The following is a 24045-nucleotide window of genomic DNA, read 5'->3' on the forward strand; positions in this document are numbered from 1 at the left end:
CCTACTGCAGGTTCAGAACCTACTGTTGGCCGCTCTCATTGAAACGCAGCAGTCCGTTGCTTTTGAAGCCGATCCCGACTCCGCAGAGAGCTGAGGACCTGATAGAAACACTCGGGCAGGCCAGATACTCTACATGTCTGCGCTCTTCCCCCAGCTGTGTAAATAAATGTGAAAGAAGCACTCAGGAAATTTAATCTTGTAATTGTTTTGGCTTCCATACCAGCAAACCGAAAGGGGTCCTGTCTTTTCATGCAGAATGAATGGATCTTAAATGGGAATGGCCCTGGAAGTCATTTGACAGCACATTCTTAGGAGCGGGCCCCATCTTTTCATTATGTTGTTTACCTTTTCTCTGAGGATGTTTAGGACCATGTTAGACTCCAGAATTAATCAATTGTGATATGCTCAATCACTGTAGGTAAACTTTTAGTGTTCTGGGAAAAGAAATGTCCAATGACACTGCAACAGTTCAAATTATAGACACTAAATATTTGTTAAATGCCTTGCTTCAGCAGACAGACGTGTATGCGTTTGCACACGAGGATAAAATCATGCCTTATGATTATTTGTCATGGAAGCCCATACAGACCGACTTCCTCTGAGGGTCTGAGCCTCTATTAACCGATAAATCCTCTGTCACAACACATTAGCCTGCCACTGCCATTTGGTCGGGATGATTGCAGCTTATGTCAAGCTTGTTAGTGTTTAGAGCCTTTCCATCACAGGGGCACTAGCTGTCTTCTCTCTGCGCTCATTTCCAAACTGTTCTTCTCAGACGCTCAAAGAAAAAGACGCGAGGATCAAGGTTGCAGCTCTTGTGTTGTAGTTTTCTGACCGACCGCGTGACTAATGTCCACACCCTGAACCTGAAATGTTGTCATATGCAGTTATTTCAGTGTCACGGTTAAGTGACTCGCTGCTGTCGTTCAATCTGTAGGCCGCCACTGGACGGTGTTTTGGTGACAAGGATTTCCGAGGAGGTTTGGAGAACGGGATTCTGCTGTGCGAGTAAGTTGTTGCTACATCTGTATATCTCTGTGTCGAAATGTTGTGGAAATTGTTGTGTCTGTCTCTTCCAAACAAGATGGATAACGGTTCATGTTGACCATTTGTGGACCCTGCCTTATCAGTATTTTATGGGTGTCTCTGCATTCATGTTTTTTCTAATAATGCACAGACAATTGTTCAAGAATTAGGCTGAAATTGTGAGCTATTCTGCATTAGGAAAGAACAGAAGCACTCAGATTTCTTACAATAATCTAGTCCAGAGAACTGAAAGGCTGACATTGCTGTAGATCGTTCTCAGGCGTGAGAAACATGATATGAAACTGAGAAGAAGGACTTGAAGTCTTTTATCTCGTTGTTCATGGGCCAAATTTAAGAACGAAAATAGTTTTCACAATTTTTTTTAATTGTTGGTTTCAGAACTAAATTGGCAAATTCCTGAGATGATGTTGCCAATGACTTCTGATGTATGCATATCGGGCACAGGAAGGTGTTGTAAATATTGTCACCACCAGACACACCATTTGCTATCAGCTTCTCCTTTTTGGGACTAGGATTAAAGTCACAATTAGAAAACGTCCTGCAGAAAAACCAAGATCAATAAAAAAACCAAATCTAAACAGAACTCACATTTAATAGTGCTGAATTATCTGAAGGTGTTGCTCTGTATCTAGTATTGTTTTTTTAACAAACCATCATGATTCTCAAACTGGACCCTGAAAACCATCTCAGATGACTATCATTTTCAAAGAAGCTACATTCATTATATCTGACACACACTATAGCTGAAGCTACTAAATTGTGAGACTGATTTACTTTGAACATGCTGAAATATACTATTTTTTAGATACGGGTCTCAATCAAGAGATTTTACTCCTAAAACTGAGGCGACTCAGTTAAGGTTGTTTGCAGATACTTGGTGACCACGATTTTGTCCCCACAACTTTCTGCACAGTCTGTACTGGATCTTAGAAAGCTGCAATGATGTTTTAACAACATTTTACCTGCAACACATGTACCTTTTACTTTTATTTCTTTAAAGAACTATCTGATTCAGTTCATGCATCTCTAAATGTATTCATTAAATGCACATCTTGCTCTGCTAAAGATGTTTGCTTACGGAGGAGAGCAGAAACACCAGGCTTATGCTGGTTCTTAACTAATCATGGGCACAGGTTACCAAAAAAAGTTAACTTCACTAACAAACGTTCCGTTAACTAGAAAATTAACTTTGCTGACGTTTAAACGCTAAACATAAATTAGCGGAAGCTCATGGTTACCTGACCTGACTGTTTCCAGCCCAAACACAACTTTAAAGCTGCCACCTCAGTAAAAAAACGCCCAAATCTCAACCTCTTATGAAACTCATGTTGTGTGGGTTACAGCTATTACACACAAAATGTGCCTCAAGCTAAAAACTCCATTAACATAAAAGGACAAAGATGACACACAGAGACCCCACAAAGCAAATGCAGTCAGGCAATCAAATGACCAACACACAATGATTCCCTTTCAATAGGTTACCTGATACCAACATAACTCTTCAATCCAGTTTACTATAAAATTATCCTGGCTTTCAAACTTTCTCTCTCTCTATCTCTCTCTCTCTCTCTCTTTCTGTTTGTCTGTCTGTCACACTGTGTTGATGAGCTAAAGATTAATTAGTCACATTGCATAAAAGAACAATAAAGCTATATTACCTTTGACTAAATATCAAATCCAGTGCATTAATAGAGACAAGATGGGTAACATGTTGCAATCTGGATCTTCTTGCAGGCTGATGAAAACAAAGATATCCACTACATGTGCAGCTGCTAGCATGTTTCTGTTCCATTCAAGGTGTAATTCAATTAATTACCATACGGGAGAACATTTTCAAAGTTTTGCAATGGAGCTTGTTGTGAATCTACCTGATCCCACAACGAAAGTACTCTCAATTTATCTGTTTTGCCTGGGGAAAATAACCTCCTTTGAACCAGAATCATCTGTATTTGGCCTTATGTGTGCACAACCAAGGAAATTGATTTATGTCACAGCACTCACAGCGTATGTACATTAGGTATACATTTATAGACAATGTGCATGGCTTTTTTCAATACGCAAGAAAAAGAAAAGGGAAGGTTTTTAAAGAGCATTACACTGATTGCTCACTTTTTAAGGTGTTCATGGTGTTCATCAAAGAGACAGCCTGGGTGAATATAGTTGCAAATTACAGAGGATATACTCACAAAAAACAACAAATGGGTGACTGTTGTAACAGTGTTCGGTATAAACTAATAAACAATATTCTCCTTTTTAAAGTTGCAAATGCAGTGTTTTTACTACTTCTATCAGTCATAACATGTTTAAAATACATTTTCATCAAAAATTGTCCTCACAAACACCTGTATATGCCCTCAAACGTCACATTTAATTATTATTATTTGACTGCTATTGGTTATTTAAGTAGATATAGTGAGAAAGCATTTTTATTTATTGTATTTAACCTTTATTTCATTAAGAAGGCTCATTCAAATTGAGATCTATTTTCCAAGAGTGTCCTGGCCAGGACAGCAGCAAAGCAAACACGTCTCAAACAACCAAACACATTCAAACAAACTAAGTTTTTAAACAAGTTTAAAACCATAATTTCAAAAATAAAATAAAAACACAAGAGTTATTTGAATGATGAGTATTTCTATCCCAGGCAATCTAGAAATGCAAGCAAAAGTAGAATTGTTATCATTGTTATCAGCCAGTTTGTGTAACTTATATACTGTACACACCTACACAATATTCATGAAGCAAGGAAGCATCCTCCTCGTACAGTCACTTTAAAGTTATTTTTGGAAATGAAAAAAAAAAGCAGGAAATCTCTTACTGGAGTAGGATCACATGAGTCGGGCTTGAGCAACGAGAGGTTACTAAAACGGAAAATTATGGCGCTTTATCTCATATTGACTGCTGGAATGTGGTCAGCATGACAGGGACTGCTGATACCTAATACTCTGTAGCCAAGAGGTGGGGAGGGGGGGGTTCCCTTTACAAGGTTGAGTCTTTACAGTGCTTCCTCTGATGAAAACGGACACAAAAGAGGAAATATGAGACAGACAGGGAGAGTTGGGGACTGTACAGCTGTTTTTTTCATGGAGGTTGCTTCTTTGTATGTGATGAGAGAATAACAAATGGATGAGATAAACCTTTTATATGTATGTGGGTCACTGAGGTACAAAATATACCTATGACAAAACTGATTAACCAAATCCGGCTTCATCCTACAGCGCAAAAACATGACTGTTGGCCTAATTGATCTTTTAAATTGCCCCTAAGTGTTTGTTCTGTATGGGATATCGTTGCCTCTCCAGTGTGTACCCCGCCTCTTGTCCAATGATTTATTTTTGGTTGTTTCTATGGCACTGACTGTAACCTTTTTTTTTTTTCTTTGCCCTTCGTTCTTGAAGGCTGAACAAAATCATAAAAATAAGTCCTGCGAGTACATTTTTATTTCTCAACAACTTTTTTGAGAGTCCCCCCTCCTTCCCATTCGACACACCAAGAATTAGCTTGTACTGACAATGGATGTGTGGATTGTAGACATACAAAAGTTAGCGCATAATCATGAAGTGGAAGAAAAATTGTATGCTGTTATTACATTTTACATTTAAAAACATATTTTTATCACCCCACTTTTTTTTTTTTTTTTACTATTACCACTTAAAAAAAAGTAGAGCAACCAATCACTTTCTAATCAGTCAACAGACTCCACTTGTGTATAATTTAAATTCAGTAAAGGTTCTACAAAGTCTTCAGAGGTAGGCTGGAGAACATTAAGGGAACAAACCACATCATGAAGACCAAACAACACAGCAGACAGGTCAGGGAGAAATTTATGGAAAAAAAAATATATCAGGGTTTACTTATAAAAAGAGAACTCTGTTTCATAGTTTGCTGCAAACTTTAATGGTTGATGGTTTATCAGATGCAATGAAAATGTAACATATTGGTCCACATGGAGATAGGTTTTTATAGCCATGTCTAGCCTAATAAATCACTGTGAAAATATCCTCCCCACAGTGAAATATGATGGTGGTATCGACATGCTGTCCCCACTTCCAGGGGGCATCAACCAGCAACACTGATCCAAAGCTAGAGTGGAATTGTTTAAATTAATGCATCTTCATGCATTATAATTAGTGTTTCACCGATGCTATTTTTTGGCCCCGATACGATACCCGATACCTGGCTGTGCAGTATTGGCCGATACCATCTGTTTGGAATTGATGTGTGTGTGTGTGTGTATATATATGAAGAACTGCAGACTACTTAGGGTAGGAGAACCTTTTATTGCCAACCTGGAATGGGTGGCAATAGTTCAATAAACTTTTGGCTCTCAAAGGCCAAAATAGTGCAACATTCGTGAAATTATAACATGTATAATAGTAGTGCAACAGTAAGACAGTAAAATTAAATTAATAATTGAATAATATCTTTTAAACCCTGAGTTTTAGCTCTCAAATGCAAGTGCAACTTTCGTGAACTTATATAACACGTATAATACTAGTCGGGAGAGAGAAGGCTGCATTCAAGTGACATACAAACATCAAAATGGTATCGGTGCCTATTTGTTGGTACTCACCGATACCACCATTTTAGTGCTGGATTGGGTCCCCGTCCGATACTGGTATCGGCATCTGTGCAACACGAATTATAATGACTTAGTCAAAGTCCAAATCTAAATTTCATTTGAACTATATGAACATGCTTGAAAATTTAGCTACTTTATGAGAAAGATTTTGTTTAAATGTTCATTCCCTAGATGTTCAAACCTGTTAGAGACGTAGAGTGGTGATTCCTCACCGTATTCTCTCTGGAAGCAGAATACAGGTGTTCACCACACCTTAGACTTTTGTTTGTAAAAGATTTTCAAATCCATGTCTCAACAGATGAGTTATCCGTTTAAATTTTACATGTTTTGTCAAAAAGAGAATGCCCTGAATGTATGTGAGGATCACGGTGGGCAGCTGACAAGCCTGCTGGGCTTCATCGAAAACTGCTGTGTTAGCTGGGCTACTGGTTACTCATCTCACAACCGTAATGCCTGGCCAAACTTGCTGGTCAAACTCCACCAATTAACCCACTTGACACAATTGTAGCGTTACACTGAATCAAATCAACATAGAACACAGGTCTAATAAGACTATAATACAACCACAAAAAACATCAGTCAACTTCACGCTTCAGATGGTATGTGAAGTTATACCATAGTCCATCTAAAAAGATACATTTAGCTCTTCATAAAAATATTTTTTTAGTTCTTTCTATCTAAAATAATGTATTATTTAGTGGTGTAGCAAGGCAAATCTTATACGTAGGTAAAATATGTGCCCACTTTGGGACATTGTGACTTATTAGAAACATACTGAGTTAAAAATTTGCAACAGTTTTACGAGTCTGACCTTTCATCCAATAATTTAAAAGGTTAAAAGGCAAAGCGCAGACCTTTTTGTCTGATTTAGAGGCCTTTATCTTTATCGATCTTCAAGAGGCCACGATGAGACCTCAAGTCTGTTTGCATTTATTTTTTGTTATCTTGGTTGGCACTTTTATTTTGTTTGTCTTGATTTCGCCATTTAAAGAACTTCAATCACAACTAGGAATCAGTTTGTGTTTTAAGACCTTTCTCCGAATTCACTTAATGTTTTTTTTTTTCTTTATTTCCCTCTTTTATCTTTTTATCAGGTTACTGAGCTCCATTAGACCCGGCTTGGTAAAGAAAATTAACCGGCTGCCAACACCAATAGCTGGCCTGGTAAGTTCTTCTGTTTTTTATTAAAATTTACAGCCCTTCAACATGAACTTAAAACAACCTCTGGATCCTCCTGCATCTGTTCCCATACTTCTGGTTTCTGTTTTCCATCTTTATCACGATCTCTAAATATGTGTAAGCCCTCCCTTTCTTTCTCTGTTAGCATGTTTCTTTAATTTAAAGCTAAGCTAAAGCTAAGACTTTCTGTAACCTGTGGTCATGTCTGGTGGAGAAAGTGCAACATATTTTTCTGACTGGGTACAGCTGTGAGATTTTAGGATTTGTAAGACTGCTTGGAACATTGGATGTAAAAAAGTCTACACACCACGATTAGAATGTCAGGTTTTTGTGATGTGGACAAATGACACCAAAACAAATCATTCCTGATTGTCTTTCCTCCTTTAATGTGACCCATACTGTATTATTCGCCTGCAATAATGAGTATTTTGTAAAAACTTACACATGTAAAAAAATAGAAAATATTTTTTACATCCCAAAAACCTGCCATTTTAACATGGGTGTGTAGATTTTTAGATTTAGTGTATGTTTTAGACTTTGTGTAGAAACAGCCTATAGTTTTATTTATGTTGCCACATGAGGTAGATTCCGTTATATATCAATTTTTTTGTTGTATATCTTTTTTTTCTTTTCAAGGTGGTTACTTTTAAATAATAATCCAATTTGTAATTTCCCGACACAAGATTTCAAGGAAATTATTTAGTTCTATCAAAACATAATGATGATAACAATGCATTTTATTTGTAGGCGCCTTTCAGGGCACTCAAGGTCACGGTGCAAAAGCAAAGCCTCAAAAGCATAGAAATAATAATGAGAAAATAATACTCAAAATGCACAATAAAATAGGAGATTTCAAATAACACTTTAAGGAGTTAATATTGTGGCAGTTGTAAAACTTATGCTTATTCTTAAAATCCTCAACTACCCATTTTGAAAAAAAAAAATGTTTAAACCATCATACAACATAGTAGTAACTATTTGGTAAAATGTAAAGGTAGTTTAAGCTGTCGGTGTGCATGTAGTTTAAATTAATAATAGGTGAATGATATAATTTAGACTCTCTGCAGCCAAAGTGTCTTTCAACAATCATATGACATCAAATCCTCCTCAGATCATCTAATAATATCATGTCTGATAAACACATAAATCATTGCATCAGCCTGTAATAAAATCTGCCTTGCAGTCTTTAGATTGTTTTTAATTTTATATAAACAACAAAATATATATTTTTTTATTGTAGATCTGAGAGAAGCTGCTTTTTTCCAGACAAAACTGAATATTGCGTATTGTTGTCAGTGGTTTCTCTGGTTTCTCTGAGGAATTTTCAGTTCAAGTCTCTCTTTGAATGAGAGCCTGTGAATCGAAGTAGATCTGAACCCTGATAGTTTTCAGCTGAGTATAGTCAAATACAGTAGAGCTCTTTCATGACGACCCATGACCTTCATTTCAATGAAGCAGCCTTTCAAGACCGGTGCTCACATATAAACACAAGCTGAGAAAGTTGATAGCACTGGAGCTCAACTCACACTTTATTCACTTCAAATCCCTTCCTTACTTTGACTGAGGGGAGACTGGGGGTTGTTTTAAAGATAGATTTGTTGATTTTTCAAACGAGGTCTGAGCTCCAAATACTGTCCAGAATAGTTGATCTTGCATATAACCTTAAATTTGTTCAATTAATTAAAATATTTCAAAACAGAGTACTCATCTAAATGTACTATCATTGGAAACAGACCTCATTGGAAACAGACCACCAGAGTCTGCTGTGCTGCTTTTCATTTCTCTGCACAGCTGCAGCCCACTGACAAACTTGAGCTTGAATGATGATGCGCTTTGTAGGCCTGTCACGTTTCATCGAATGATTCGATGTCCTCGGTTCATAAAATTCATCGAGACAAAATGATCTGCCTCGAAGTGTCGTTACATTGTTTATTTATTCAGTGCACTGTGTTTCGGCCAGGTGGCTAACACTGATGATAGCCTAGCCTGCTAGTACATGGATGTCAAGTGTGAATGTCCACTATAGAGACATAAAGCAACAGGCAAAAAGCAGCATAAAGTTTTAAAGGTGTAGGGACACATTAAATTTAACAGAAAAGAAAACTGAGCAGCGAGCTACCTGGTCTCGACTGAGCTTCTAGCTGCCCAAGATTAGCGCTTCTACTCACTGCTCAGCACCTTTCCTCTCTCGCCTGAACTTGTTTAGATTGGTCAACATGGCAGCCAATCGGCCAATCACGTGAGGGCCATACCATTATGTAAAAACAGCTGTGAGCAGAGGGTGAGTTTGTTAGGTTGTCGTGTAAAATAACTATGACGGGCAAGGAGAAAACAAAGCATCTGGTTTTTAGTTGGGGACAACAAAGCAGAGCTCCTTCACTGCAGAATGAAAATAATTTTAAGAGAAGGTTCCACTAAAAACCTGCACAGACATATCAGAGCTGCCAATTTAGAGGAGTGTTTGGTTGTGGTTCTATTCTGTGTTTCTGTTCTGTGGATGTCTTTACAGTTTTTATTAATGAAAATGTTAACTTTGTTTCATTTTGCAGCTAAAATGCCCAAACTTATGGTTTTAGTTTTTAGTTACAAAAAAAGATCAAAATCAAAAGATCAAAAAAGATCAAAAAGATGGAAAATCAAGCCTGAGCCCAAAATGTCCAGAGAGGCTAGATTAATGTTCGTGTCTAACAAGCTGCTGCCAGTGAGTCTTCTCCGGCCTTTCTGCCTTGTGATTTTTTTTCTCTACAGGCAGTTCTTCATTATGCTCTCTCTCATAAAATCAAAAATGGCCAAAATTAGAAAGAGGATCAGCAATCACTCATTAGTGCAGGAAATGTGGGCGTGGGCACGCCTTGCTTTTTGAGACAGTCCTTTATGATATAACGTTCATGGTGCGTGGGAAATTTGCTGGCTGCCCACAGAGAGTCGCAAAGTTAGAATTCATCAAGATTACTGACACTTATGTAACATGTAAAGTTACTGTTCAGAATCTTTAATCAGGTTATTTTGTTGCTAAATTCATCTTTTGAGACAGTGTACAGCATGTTGTGTCTGAAGCAAAAGTCACTGAAGCATAAAATAGCATAAAACAGGAGTTGAGTATAGAGTTACAAGAGCAGAAAAACAGGAATTAACAATGGCTAATTGGCCTAAAGGGACAATAAACAATCTAGTGAAAAAAAGTGTTTACATTAGTAATTTACCGTTGGCACATAAAAAGTCTAATCAGAAGAACAGTACACCTCAGAGGGTGTTTCTGTCTGAACAATGGTTTCCCTTCTCTCCATGTTTTATAATTCTGTCTCTTAAGTTCCTTTGCTTTTGCACATATTTTTTTTTCCCTCCATCTTGGCTGTGATTACTGAGGTGAGAAACGCATAAACAAGGAGTTTGCTGTTATCTGGCCGATCGTAATAAAACACAGCCCGCTCCCCCTTCCTCTTCCTGTTTGGAGACTAATAGGAAAATGAGTCTCTGTGGAGTTCAGACTGTTTTGTCATTAGAACAACCACCTCACCTCACTGCGTCGGCAGGTTGACCTCTGTGACCCGCGGTGGCCGTGACGGGCTGTTTTCAGCCTTCTTTGGATTCTCTTGTGTTTTTCAGTGTAAATAGACATGGCAGTACAAAATTGCCTTGCAAGATGAATGGTAGTAATTCTCTTTTTTTTTTTTTTTTAAGCATTCCCTGGCAGTCTTAGCAGATGGTGAAAGACTGGTATTTCTACCCTTTAGTGATGCAAATGGAAAGATCATTCTCTAAGTACCATCTAACCTGATTTTCATCAAAGCTGCACGGTTCATTAGTATCTTGAGATTATGGGACTGTTATTTAGAGCTCACTGTGTGAAGACGAAGGTCCTTCTCACTCAGTTTAATTTTCTACTTAAAAAGTTTAACATGTTTGAAGCAAAGCTTTTTCCTGACAAACACTATGATAGAATTAACCTTCAAAGTTAGATGCTTCGTTTTCTTTAGCTCTTATTTTGGAAAGTTTGTCCTTGATTTTGTTGCTTTTCTGTTTTAAGCAGAATAAAGTAGGTCGTGTCATCCGTATTTATGTTTAAGTTCTATGTAAATGCCTTAGTGTGAACGGTGAAAGTGGTATTTTTGTTTAAGGGTATCGTACGATGAGCATCTCATACGGGCCCAACAGAGATGCCGGAAGTCGTGATTCATGACTTCATGGATTAACAATTATGGACTATAACTATATGATGCAGAGTGACTTTTCTCAAAGCTCCTCATCAAAGTGGGAAAGACTAGCGAGCATTCTAATTCAAGCAAAGTTTGTGTTTATTTTTCATAAATCAGGACATTGCTATGAAAATACCTATTCATCTAAACTTACCCGTATCTAAGGAGGGTCTGGAAGCAGAAAAGTTTGTATAATGGTTCAAAGGCAAAGTGTCCAGGGCCAATCTCTTCCCCAGGGTGAAAAGTTTGATTTCATGATGAAAAGTATGGGCCTAAAAGCATGGCATGACTGAAACATAATTAGTTCAACTTTGTAGTCCAACTGTTCTTAATATTTGCTTTTAGTTTCTATTTTCCCATGTTTTTATTTTGTTTCTACATTTTATTCCAACTTGCTTTTATTCTGTTTTATTTTCCTATGTTTTAATCATTTAAAGAACTTTGCCTTGTCTTTGTACTGAAATGTGCTATACAAATACATTTGCCTTGCCGTATAATCAGAGATTTAAAAGTCTAAAACAAATGGGACAAGCAGGCTGAATGAGGATTAAAGTTTATATGCCACAATACACAATAACGAGCATGGTAAGAAAGCAAAAAAAATCTCAACAGCATCTTTTTACACATTTTGTCCATGTCTGCCAATGGCTTTTTTTTTTTTTTTTATTCCAGCTCTGCCTGGGTGGTTATGAGATTCTCATGGTATGAAAAGCTTTCCTTTCAAAGTGTTGTGGTTTTTAGACCAAAAATAGATGTCTGACATGATCTATTTTAAAGGCAAACATTATTTTTACAGGCAGTTTCTGATGTGTCTTATCATTTCTATGCTGATCAGATTCAGCTCTATTCTTCTTTTAAGCCTACTGAATATTCTAAGGTGTCCTGCTTGATAAAACGTGTTAATGATATTCAACAGTGGGTCTGTGAAAACTACTTGCAAGTAAACTCTGATAAGACAGAAACACTAAAAATTGCCTCTGATAACCAAATAAAGGAAATCCATACATTTCTGGGTGTGTTAGGCTCCTCTGTTAAACCAAGCTTCAGAAACCTTGGCATCATTTTTGATTCTGCCATGTATTTAGTGTCAAAACTGCTTCTTTCAGCATATATTTCTAAGCTTTAAACTTTAGTGTCAAAAGCTGAATTACAGATGATTATTCATGCTTTTATTTCATGTCGTCTTGACTGTTGTAACAGACGTTTTGTATTTGAATGAATTAGATTTTGGCCGTCTGCAGTCAGTGCAGAATACTGCTGCAAAGCTTTTAATCAACATAAGAGACGGAACATTACCCCAGTCTTAATCTCTTTACATTGGCTACTGATAAATTTTAGAGTTAATTTTAACATTTTAGTCTTCACTTTGGAGCCCTGAGTGGTCAAGCTCCAGTTTATATTACCAACCTTTTCCATCCGTATTCCCCTTCTCGTAGCTTGAGATCCTCCAGCCAAAGGCTGTTAATGGTTCTACGAACTAATTTCAGGACCAGAGGGGATCCATCTTTTAGAGCCGTGGCCCTCAGACTGTGGAAGGCGTTGCCTTTATCTTTACCCCGTCTTGACTCTGTTCATTCTTCTAAGAAGCAGCTGAAGACCCATTTGTCCCGACTGGCTTTTAACTAGTTTTTAAACTAGTTTTATGCTATGATGTTGTATTTATGCTGTTTTATTTTTATTATCTCTTTACATTTTTATTTTGTGTTATTTTATGGTTGCTTTTATTGTGAAGCACTTTGTGGTTGTTATCCTGTGAAAGGTGCTGTAAAAAATTTAGTTTATTTGACATAAATAAGTAGCTAAAAGTCACAACGTGCAGTCGCTTTAAACAGTCGCCAAGCTTAGTAGTATTCTTTAAGCATTGAACAGAATATTCTCCTCCTTGCAAAGTTACTGATGTACAAAAATATTTGATGTTAGCCGGTTAAAAAGTCTGTTCATCTGCTTAACAGACATGCTGCTTGTAGCTTGCCAGCTACAGTTTTTAAACAAAGTTACGCTGATATGAGGGATGGGAGGCACTCCTTTAATTTTCATGCCCTGACAATCCATATTTCCTGCCACTTGAAATATTTCCAAACAGCCAAATTTGTCATTCATTCCTGTAATCAAGAGAAAAGTTCTGCCATTCAGCTGGCTTCGTTAAGCCAGCTGAATGACAGTGTGTGGCAACAGGCATGGGGAAGACAGCGCTGCACAGCTCTATGCTCCATGCAGCTGGAGATAACCCTGCTGACTCCAACACTTTCTGTGGCATCTGCTCAGGATTTGAAAGCAAAACATTCCTGTTTGTTAACCTTTTTTTTTGGTGTGGGGGGGGAGTCAATTTCGTTACCTTATTTTTAACATTAAAACACCCATGATACTTTTAAAATAAAATGCAGTCTTTCTAAATTGAAAAAAAAAAAACATTCTTTATCAGTTTTGTACACGATGCAGTTAATCGCAGCGTTAGTGAGCCCTCACTGAAATTAAACCAGCTGAGGAAAGTGCTGAGTCCTCTCTGAAAGACATGGCTGTGCGAGTGTTTGTGTCTGTGGGTGGGGTTCCCCCACCAGGAGAGCGCAGATGGCCCCGTCCCAAAAACACAGGAAGCCGCTGGGTGGGTGTAGAGCCACTGTTTTGCTCCAAGTGCAAAAGGACCGTGAGAACAAGTGTTTTCCACGTTCTGCTTGTGTTTGTAGCCATGCATGTATTCCTATGCCCTGCTTGTGTGTTAAAAAACAAAACAAATATCCTTTTGCTCCAAGTTTGGTTAAGAACCCCCGAGGGTGTGTTTTTTGATCTGAATAAGCTCATGTTGTATGTGAATTTGATCATGTTAACAGGGAAAGGAGAGGGCCTAGTACAATTGAGGTGAAGAGGAAATGGTGACACCCTGAGAGGGAAAGAGAGGGAAGGGCTTTAGTTGTAGCCCTCAGAAAGAAACACAAAGAGAGAGAGAGAGAGGGGGGACCTGGGAACACGAGAGAACTTGACTCAGGTTGCATCCAACAAAGAGTAAGTCAGAGCAGACACGGGGGAAGAGCGAAGGACTGCAGCGGTCAGGGCTGAAATAGTAAGACAAGAAGGAAAGCAATGATCAAGGAAAAGGAGTGTCCTGGTGACAGATTACAAGAAGAAAAAAAAATATTGTGTCAAACCAGAAGCTGAAGAGTGAAAGTTGGTGGAACCTGAGAAAGGAGATCAACAAACCCGGGACATAATACCTGTTGGTGTCACCTTCCTGTTGAGCAGGTATCCAGATTTACACTGAAGGCTTGTTTTGGCTAAAGATTCAGAAAACTTCAGGTTTTTAAGATAACCTGATGTGATGGCCATATTAGGCACTTTGCATTAATATGCAGTAAAAGCTTCCCCTGACCTGATCAGTCTCCTGCACATTACAGTTCATTCTTATATCTGAGACAGACTCTTTAGGCGAGTCGTTGCATGCTTTGATTTTGGTCGTAACCTGGTGTTGCTTTGCTTTCCTCACAGGACAACCTCAGTGTTTTTCTGCGAGGCTGTGAGGAGTTGGGGCTGAAAGGCTCCCAGCTGTTTGACCCTGGAGACCTGCAGGACACTTCGACACGTCCTGCTGCCAAGTAAGACTCAAAGCTTCAGTGTTTCTTCCCTTCTGTCTTACAATTCCCCCCCCCCCCCCCCGAGCTGATGATACTATATTAAACTAGCTGAGGGATATTTAGAATTTCCTTTCTTTACTAAAAGACACTGGGCACAAGTAAACAGTCAATGACGACTACAGATATAGAGAACTATATCCCTGGTAAACATGTGTAGATGAATGTAATATTTTATAGCAGTATTATAATCATACACTGTAAACATTAGAAAAATCCAACTTTTACATACATTTACTCCATGGGGGGAAAATCCCTTGTTAGGAAATAATAGTTTTTCACTCATTTGCTGGAAGTTTTATAGTTAGTGCTAATTAAAACTATCTAAAGCATCCTTTTATGCCTGCGTTCTTAAATCAGAGGTTTAAGGAACTTCTAATCAGGAGTTCTTGTTTGCCAGTTTTCCTTGGGTATAAGTTTGACACGAGGTCCATCTTTATTAGACACCTACCCCCGGCTGGATGAGGACTCGTGTTTATCTTGGTGCCACACACAGTGAGCCGAGTGGTTAACGACGGATAAAATCTTAAGATCTGTTGGGGAACTACATCAAAGTCGGTCTTGGGGTCACAAAGTCTCCACAACAAGTTTGCGAGGCTACCCACACGTCAAACGGTGGTTTGGGAAGCATGCCAGAGCTTTACTCTCCTACAAACATGAAGATGTTTCTGGAATTTAGCTGGAACTGTGTGATTTATTCAAAGAAGACTAAGATAAACCTTTGTTTCACACCAGACCATGTGTGTCATAAAGGATAAATATTTTAATAAAGCATAATTGATGCAGTGTTTTTCTTCTAAAGCTATGGGAACATTGGTAACATGCAAGGCATTGTGGACTCGCTACACTACTCGCTACACTACCTATATCTGATGGCCTCAGAATGGGGCATCATTGGGATGTCAAATAGGACGTATTATAATAAGTCCTATTTAAAAAACATTTGGTCATTTTCTTTCAGATTTTTGGTTACTTTGACATGTGCTTCCCTTTTAGGTTATATTTGCAGCTTGTTAACAAAACCCTGTGTGAACTTTGGGGTCACATTTTAACCACGTCTTAAAACCCTAATCACGTGTCTGTGAATAAATCAGATGATGCATGTCGTGTTTGTCCTGGAAGTTGAGTTATAACTTCATATACCCAGATTAGTCAGCGAAGTGATTGAGCACTTAAAGGATTTACAGATTTTTCTTGCTGCTTTGACAGAGTACTTACTGTATTTACGATGTTTATTATTCACATTTATGTTCATTTGCGTTCTCTGAATGAACAGTTTGTTGTTACGCTTGAATTTTAAAGATAGCTTTATAAGTCATATTTGTCGCTTTAAAATTAAACAAAGCAATGAATCTTTATCGTTGCAGTTGATGTTCACCAGCACACATTGTTTTTCTTCCTTTATTTATGTATTTATTTACTTATTTTGCTTTATGGACCGTACACTGCTGAGCCCTGCAGCTGTATGTCAATAGAAAGCTTGTGTTAAGCACTGATTGTGCTTTTCTTTCCTCGTGTCGGGCTGTCAGTCAGCCTGCATTAGACAATCATGCAGCTCACTGCAACATAAATTAGTAAATGACAGTGAATGGAAGTTTGTACAAGCCTGTCAACATGGAAACAATGGCATATCTGTTTGACACAACTGCTCTCTGTCCAAGTGCAACAAAAGACTTTGCATCACTCAGTCAGCCATGACTCCTGCTTCGTTGCTTGGAAACAAAGTCAACTACACGTTATGTTTTGATATATATATATATATATATATATATATATATATATATATATATATATATATATATATATATATATATATATATATAAAGTGGTTGAATGTGTGGGTGTCTCTCAGTGTGGTTAGCATGTTCTCATGCTAAATGTGTTTAACAGGGTTTCATTCACAGAGTTGTTTTGCAAGCAGCTTCTGGAGATCAGATGAGAGGATAAGGGCTAATCTTAGCTGGTGTTGGGAGAAGCTACTTGAGGGATTCTGTCAGGACAGGGAAGTATGTGGAAGAACTGAGATGTCTGAATGTGTGGCAATTAATGTTTACATACATTTTATAATGAAGGTATGTGCAAATGTCAGTCTTTTGCATTCATTGAGCCTCAGTTTTATACCGACGTTCCGATCTAAACGTCCACTGTTTGTTTTGTTGATGTTTAACCAATAATGTGAGAAAATAACACATACTCTTACTAGTTTAAATGCCCTCAACAATCTTTTATTTTCTATTTAAATACTTTCATGCAGTTATGAAACCATATGTGAATTCAGATCTCATTGTCTCACTCACTGCTTTAGGGTCTCTACCACAAAGGATGAATCAACCTTTTGAGTGTTCCACATATTTCTGTGCTCTGGAAGGCCCAGTAGTCTCCGGTTTGTTGCACCTGAAAGGCACTTTAACCCTGGCATGCAAAAGTAATAAAATCCTGTAACCTCGAAGTAGGATTTGTACCTTAGAATACCAGCAACAACACTTCAGGAACACTGTCTCCACTGGGGACTGATTCTTTGAAAAAAAGGATCATCATGCCCGGTTGATTTGGTGAATGTGCTAATTCTGTGGAACCTAAAAAAAAAACAAGGGAAGTCTGCAGCATTAACATGGACCTGGGAGGAAACTGAGGTGTCATTGTTCCAGTGCCCCTGTGCTATTTCCAGTGCTTATGTAACCCTCTGTTGAACAGGATGCTGTTTTCTTGCCCTTCGGTGACAGAAGACACTTTCTGTGCTGCACTCAGACAGATCTGAGCTGCTGTTTATTCATCTGTAAAGGGACGTTTGAACAAAGAACTGGAGAGGTCCATAAACTCTAGTGACATATTTACAATGCAAAAGAAGATCAAATGCGGATTAAACGTTTCACTCAGCTTTAAAGAAATCAAAGCTCAGAACTACACTGATCTGGCATAACATTATGACCACTCGCCTAGCACTGTTCTTGTCCCCCTTGTGCTTAAAGAGCCCCCCCCCCCCCAACTTGTCAAGGTATCGATGCCACGAGGACCCTGATAGTGTGAACAGACAACTTAGCCGCAGATCCTCCAAGTTGAGTAAGTTGCATGGTGGAAGCCTCCATGGGCTGGAGTTGCTTGTGCGGAACGTCTCCCTGATGCTCAACTGGATTTGAGAAGACCTCAAACTCAGCAGGGGTCAACATGGATTGGCCTTTCTTTTAGAAGCAGCATTAACTTTTTCTGCAGTTTGAGTTACAGTAACTGGCCTGTTTGATCGGACTACACAGACCAGCCTTCTCTCCACACACACAGGTTCACCATTGTCCATTCAGTAGATCTCTCAGGTAGATGCTGACCCCTGCAGACTGAAAACACCCCACCGAAGCCGTAGTTTTGAAGACCCCTGACCGTTCTCCCATACTAGTTTGGCTCTGGTCAAAACTCGCTGAAATCTTTAGATCACTGCCATGTTTCCTGCTTCTGATTCGTCATTTTTTAAGACAAACTTCACTTGCTACGTCTCGCATGTCATCTAGGCTACTAAAATGTTCCATTCTTAAGAGAGGATCTCTGTTCTTCACTTCACCTTTCAGTCACCATAATGTTATGCCTGATGGAAGTATTTTAGCATTAAAATCTGCCGCTGCTTCTATGCCTTCTTTACTCCCAAGAAGATTATTTATTGTGTCATGCACCTTTTTTCAAAAAATTCACACATAAGAAAAACAGCCTTTTGCTATCTGTAAAATTGCTTGAAGCTTTGACTAAATAGTTCTAGGAAGTTGCCCCTAGCAGTTATCTTTATATATTTACATATATGTGAAGGATTTAAAATATGTAATTTAGTCATAAAAATTCTAAATATTTGCATTAACTTTACTTCCTTGCTTAGTCTTTTAAGATCTAATTGAAAAACTATTTGACTCAAGCAACCAAAGTATTTTCACAATGGATGTAAATTAAATGTCACTTTTTATTTAACGTATGGCTTGTTTGGCTACATATGCTGAGCTCCTGCATTGGTTGTGTTGTCTGTGCAACAAACGAATAATAAAAACCACATAAAAACACACACACAAAAAAAAAACTTTATAGTGAATACTTGAACTAAGAAGAAAATGCAAGATTTGAGATCCTGTCTACACTACAGTGAACTGACAAGGTGGATACACCTTAAAGCTGAAAAGTGAAAAAGTCCATAGTGAAGAAAATTTTTCTTTTAGTCTGTATTGTCTAATAGATTACATCCTTATTATGGTAATTCATAAGCACCTGAGCAAAAAATAAATCTGTAAATAATCCTAATAAAAAGAAACAATATTTAAACTTGTTTTTAATAAAATCCTTTTTATTTTTCTCGCAAATATTTTTTACTCAAAGTATTTTGGTTAATTTATTTTATGTATACATCTTAATATGCATGCTAAATGTGTGTTTTTGAAAAGGTAATGACATATGAATAATTTTTTATATATGACAAAACCTTGTTCAACTTTGCTCCAATCAAACGACTAACCAACAAGTTCAGGTAGAAGTAATGTCACGCTTGTTTTGGTTGACTGTAGCCTTTACATGCTACCTCATATCTTGTGGAATGTGAATCGTTTGTGCAGGGCAGTGGCAGAGAAAAAGCTGCATGTCCTCATGTCTGTTCAGCTGACAGAGGAATAGGACGAACAATAGAGGAAGTGTGCACGGATCATTCCCTGCAGCTACATCCACCTTCCTCCTCACCTTCTGTCTCACTATTTGTTTCTCGGGTCTCTGGGAAACTCAAATACCTGCAGTTTAGGTGTCACTTACCTGCAGAGGTAGTTTGGCTCATTGACCCTCAGGGCCTGGAACCAAATTACAACCCTGTCATAATGTAGGAATTTGATTGTATTACTGCAACCTGGTATTGCTTTAGAAAGATGAAATAACTTTTATTGTCGCTCAGTGGGGAAACTCAGGCATACCAGCATTAAAATGAAAGGAAAATATGAGCATGCAGGCTCACACTAAGGTGTTGACATGTAAAAACAAAGTCAGAATAAGAGACTACAGGTATTAGAAGTAGCATACTCAGATTCAAAGGAATGTGCAACTTCTTAGGATCATTTAAAAATAATTCATCTTTAAAATTGTGGTTTGCTATTGTTTTTTTTTTTTTTTACCTCAAGCATTAATAAACCTCAATGTAGTTACAACTTGGTTCTTCGTATGCGTTTATTATTAGATGTTTGTCACTATTCATGTGTCAAAGAAGAGAATTCATATTTTCTGAAAAAATGTTGATTATAGTGGCAAGGTTCGGTTTTAGATATGGTTTTCTGAGGAAGATTTTATTTGTCCCTGATTACGATCTGAGTCACTGAAAACAAGTGGTACCACATCTCAGTTCAGTACTTCTTTAAAGTTTAGAAAATGAATATCATATGTCAATGTTCTTTTAAAGTAGAAGCTTTAACATGCATTGAAATAACAGACTACCTTTAATCAGTGCAAATTACTCACCAGTGATGTTCAGGATGCTTTAGTTTCTCCCATTCTTCTTCCTAGTGTTAACAGATATTTCTACAGGTCAGTCTTTATATGTTGCTCCGGCATTGGTTAACTCAGCTATGACAGCTACTATTATGTCTGACAAAAAGTTACCCTAAAATGTGGAAAGCGTTCAATAGAAACATATATCTGATTGGACACAGACTTGAATATGACTTGTTGATAATAAAACGTAACTAATACTGTTTCAGCTCCAATTTTTCCCACTTGAAGCTCTGTTTGTGGATATCTGCGCTCAGCAGAGAAGGTCACATTACACAGGCAGGCTCTCTTTGTGGTCATCAATTTAAAGACTTTAGGCAGGAAACTGAAATTTGATCAACAGAATAATTTAAATGAACTGTAATGCATAGTGTAAAATATTTAATGCGCATATGTGTTTATGTTTTATATAAATATTTGGTTCTGATCAAGTTTGCATTTATTATTTAACACTTCAAAACTGAAAAACAAACAAAAAACACGCAAGATCTGCTGGAACTGCTGTGTAAAAAGAAGCTGTGCAGCCTCAGCAGATGATTGCAGTAAGTTATGATGCTACTGCCGTTTTTGGGGTGTTAATAAAAAAAAGTTCTATACTCGTCTTCTGTTTTAGTTTGGCATCTCATACTTTTCTTTATGTTTCTGGTTTCTCTCTCCAGGGGAAGCGACTGCAGCCGAAGGCTCAAAAATGTAAGTGTCCCCACTGCATTGAATACTCTAATTTGTTTCTGAGCTAAATGCATGATTGTTTTAAAACTGGTAGTTTGTCTGCTTGGGCTTCTGTGACTATCTTTGTTTTCATCTGCATTTTATATGCTTCGTCTCCAATTAGGCTTGTTGAATTTCATGCCGTCATAGTCTCTTTGCTGAGTTAGACATTTTTTCCGTCCTGCAGAAACAGTTTTTTTTATTAACTTTACTTTCTACCTTCAGTGTCTGCTCCAACATCTCCTTGCCCTGCTTTTAAAAATGTCCTCTTTAAGAAGCAGAAGGCATTTTTTTTCTAGCCCTGCCCACTCTGCAGTCAGAGCAGTCCCACTCGTTCTCTGTCCCCTCACTCTCTCTGTGTGATGCCGGGGTGCACACAGCAGACCTCACCTCTCCTGCCGGCTCGTTTGGCTGACTTAACACACTGAGTCTGCAGTTAGCAGCTGCAGAGAAAATGATTCACAAATTAGCAACCGCCGATGCTTTAGCCTGGACCTGCTTGCGTGACGTGCACAGTGGATTTGCCCTGCATGCTGAGGACTGAGGACCGGGATTGGACAGCAGCAGTCTCTGCAGCGCATCAAATATTGAGAGGTGAAGAACCTGCTGTGAGGAGAATCTGCTGATGTGGTCACAAAGGTGTTTAGCAAACAGCTTTGATGCTACCTTGAAAAGAAGCCGCCTGGAGGGGTATTGCTATAGTTGTAATGGGCTTGTTATGTAGGAAAATCCGTATGAAGGGGCCAGGAGCCAGTTGTGCCTTTTACTTCCTAATGAAAGATCTAAAGGACTTGCAGTCATTCTTGTAAGTGAATAGTTGTTGGCATCTTTGGCACATTTTTTTAGGTGTTTTGTAACCTTTTGTGTGTTTTGATGTGAAATAAAGAGCTGATTGTTGCTTTCCAGTAGAACAGGCCGTGTGTCACAGCAGACAGCTGCTGAAGCTGATGAGGTAAAGTCAATGTGACACACTTCTCCTCGCCTCTCTCCCTGAGGCCTGTTGTTGATTTTGCTGTCACTCAAAACTCGGCTTACGTGTTTGAAACAAATGTTTTCTTTCACCCGCTGCATGTCAGTGCTGACGCTGAAGTCTCACTTGGGTACGGCTGTCAGCCTGTTGGTGTGCCGTTGCTCGTGTAAATCGCGCTGGCACAGAAACGCGGTGCTGCTCGCCGTGGTTTTGGTGTTCGGGATCAATACGGATGTGTTTACGGCTCAATAGTGAGCATGTGGGACACATTTGGTGGTGACCTACATTCACTGGAGATGTGCCCATTAAACTGGTGACACTGGAGTGCTGCACTTTGTTGCTAAGGGTGCTACATGATGCTTGTGATACGGCTGAAAGGCCAGCATGTTTTAAACTGTCCTTTTCAGTGTTTTTAGGCTTTTAGCTCATGGTAGTTGGATAAATACTGATGTCCATTGCCAAAGTTGAGAAATGTGTAAAAGAGTTAAAGAAAACAAGTAAACAGTTGCCCAGAATGTTGAAAATTATCAAAAGCAAGCAGGTGTATCAGTGCATAACATGTCCTCTTCAGAACTCAGTGGAATCAGAGACTTCAGCTCCAGTTGATAAAGCAGTAGCTTGAGACCCAGCAGACCGGCACCCTCTGGAGGGATTTAAAAGTCCTCAGTTATCAGCCTGCACAAATTCTGACTCCATATTTTTGTCCCATTCATCTTTACTAAACGGGGCATGCATGTATCACCATTTTCCTCCCAATGATTCTGTCATAGCAACTTTTTTTCTACTCCTATATATAATACTTTATATTAGAAACCCACACATTGGCTATGCAAGTGGATCATTTATACGTATAATTAGTCTGTGATTTACTAGTTATCTAGCAGTCAAACTATTATTTTGGAAACAGCTCAACTAAAACTTTATAAGTCCATCTATGTATGGACTTATAAACTACTAAAATAAAGTGTCAGTTTCTTTTGAAGAATATGGAGTTTTGAAATGCTCACCAAAAATAAGATTTAAAAAACATGCTTTTTAAGCTTCTAATGGACTCAAGATAAAGAACTTATTGCTTTTTAAAGTTTAAACTTCGTGCTTCCCTCTGATGAGCAGGCCCATCCCTTGGCTGGTCCTCTCTGTGTATTTAAATGGCAGAAGCTGTTTACATTGACAGTGCAACTCCAATAAACACATTAAGCCTGGCTGGGCCTCTTATCAAAGCTTTCCCTGTGGAGTGCAGGTTGACATGGACACTGTAAATATAGCTGGAAGCACCCTGCCAACAGTGCTGAAGGTGCAGCCCTGTGTGATCTCAGGCTCAGGCGCTACGTTTTGCATTTTACACGTTAAGCTGACTACAAAGAAACTCACGATTAGTGCAGTAAGCTTTCTTTCGTCTTTCACACTCATTGTGACTTCCGGAGACTTAGGTTGCAAATGTTGGTGCAACTGAACAACAGAGTAATTCAGCTGCTACTGCAGCAGAGTTTCTGTATTCAAGATCCAATCATGTATCCAATAAATCACAGCGGCTACTCTAATGTCAATATCTGTCCCAGAAAGGGGTGTGTGGCTGGGTTTTTGGCCGTAATAAAGGTCCCATTAGTTCTGGTGAGTCTGGTAAAATTTAGAGCTGAACGGCACTAAACAGGAGAGAAACTTTCTAATGTGAAAAATATTCAAAGGAATACTGATTCTTTTCAACAACATCCAAGTGTTACATCTCTTCACAGTGCCTTCATGAGTAGTCATACCCTTGAACATCCACTTTGTGTATTTAATCTGAATAGTATATGACAAACGCACACAAAGCAGCACGTGATTGATAGTTATTTCTTATATTTCTCATATTGCAATTTTCCTTCCACTTCTCAAAGTCCATCTGCATTTTTATGAAGCCTCCTTTACTCCAATACCTGTAAATAAAATCCAGTGCAAACAATTGCTTTCAGCAGGCACCTATAGGCCATCTGTATTTACTTTAATCTCTGCATAAATACAGCTGTTCTGTGAAGAAATCAAAGGCTTCCTAGACAACAGCCATCAAAAAGTTATGGTGAATGTTAAGTCAGAATTATTTTCTAAACTTAAATTCCAAGCTTTTAACATTAAACAGATCAAGGTTCAGTTCATCATCTGAAAACAACCCAGAACCATGAATACAACATCATAGACCTGTCCCACATAAGTAAAAATTCCCAACAGCAACACGCCATTTAAAAACGTTGTGATTGGCAAGCCGTTTTACCG

The 24045-nt window shown here is 38.3% G+C and overlaps 1 protein-coding gene across 6 annotated transcripts in view; it reads left to right on the plus strand.

Moving 5' to 3' along the window:
• Window positions 1–24045, plus strand: part of LOC105931916 (LIM and calponin homology domains-containing protein 1) — a 104818-nt gene that overhangs the window by 34443 nt on the left and 46330 nt on the right. For 4 of the 6 annotated variants that reach the window (XM_036127539.1, XM_036127537.1, XM_036127538.1 and 1 more), the window contains exons 2-5: window positions 938–1008; window positions 6724–6793; window positions 14485–14591; window positions 20777–20807. In XM_036127539.1, coding sequence (XP_035983432.1) covers window positions 938–1008; window positions 6724–6793; window positions 14485–14591; window positions 20777–20807 — 279 coding nt within the window. Of the gene's footprint in view, window positions 1–721; window positions 806–937; window positions 1009–6723; window positions 6794–14484; window positions 14592–20776; window positions 20808–21169; window positions 21420–24045 lie in introns of those variants that run through there. The other 2 variants (XM_036127542.1, XM_036127541.1) reach the window with 2 other exon arrangements.

This window comes from Fundulus heteroclitus, chromosome 23 (genome assembly GCF_011125445.2).
Source record: "Fundulus heteroclitus isolate FHET01 chromosome 23, MU-UCD_Fhet_4.1, whole genome shotgun sequence".
Lineage (NCBI taxonomy): Eukaryota > Metazoa > Chordata > Actinopteri > Cyprinodontiformes > Fundulidae > Fundulus > Fundulus heteroclitus.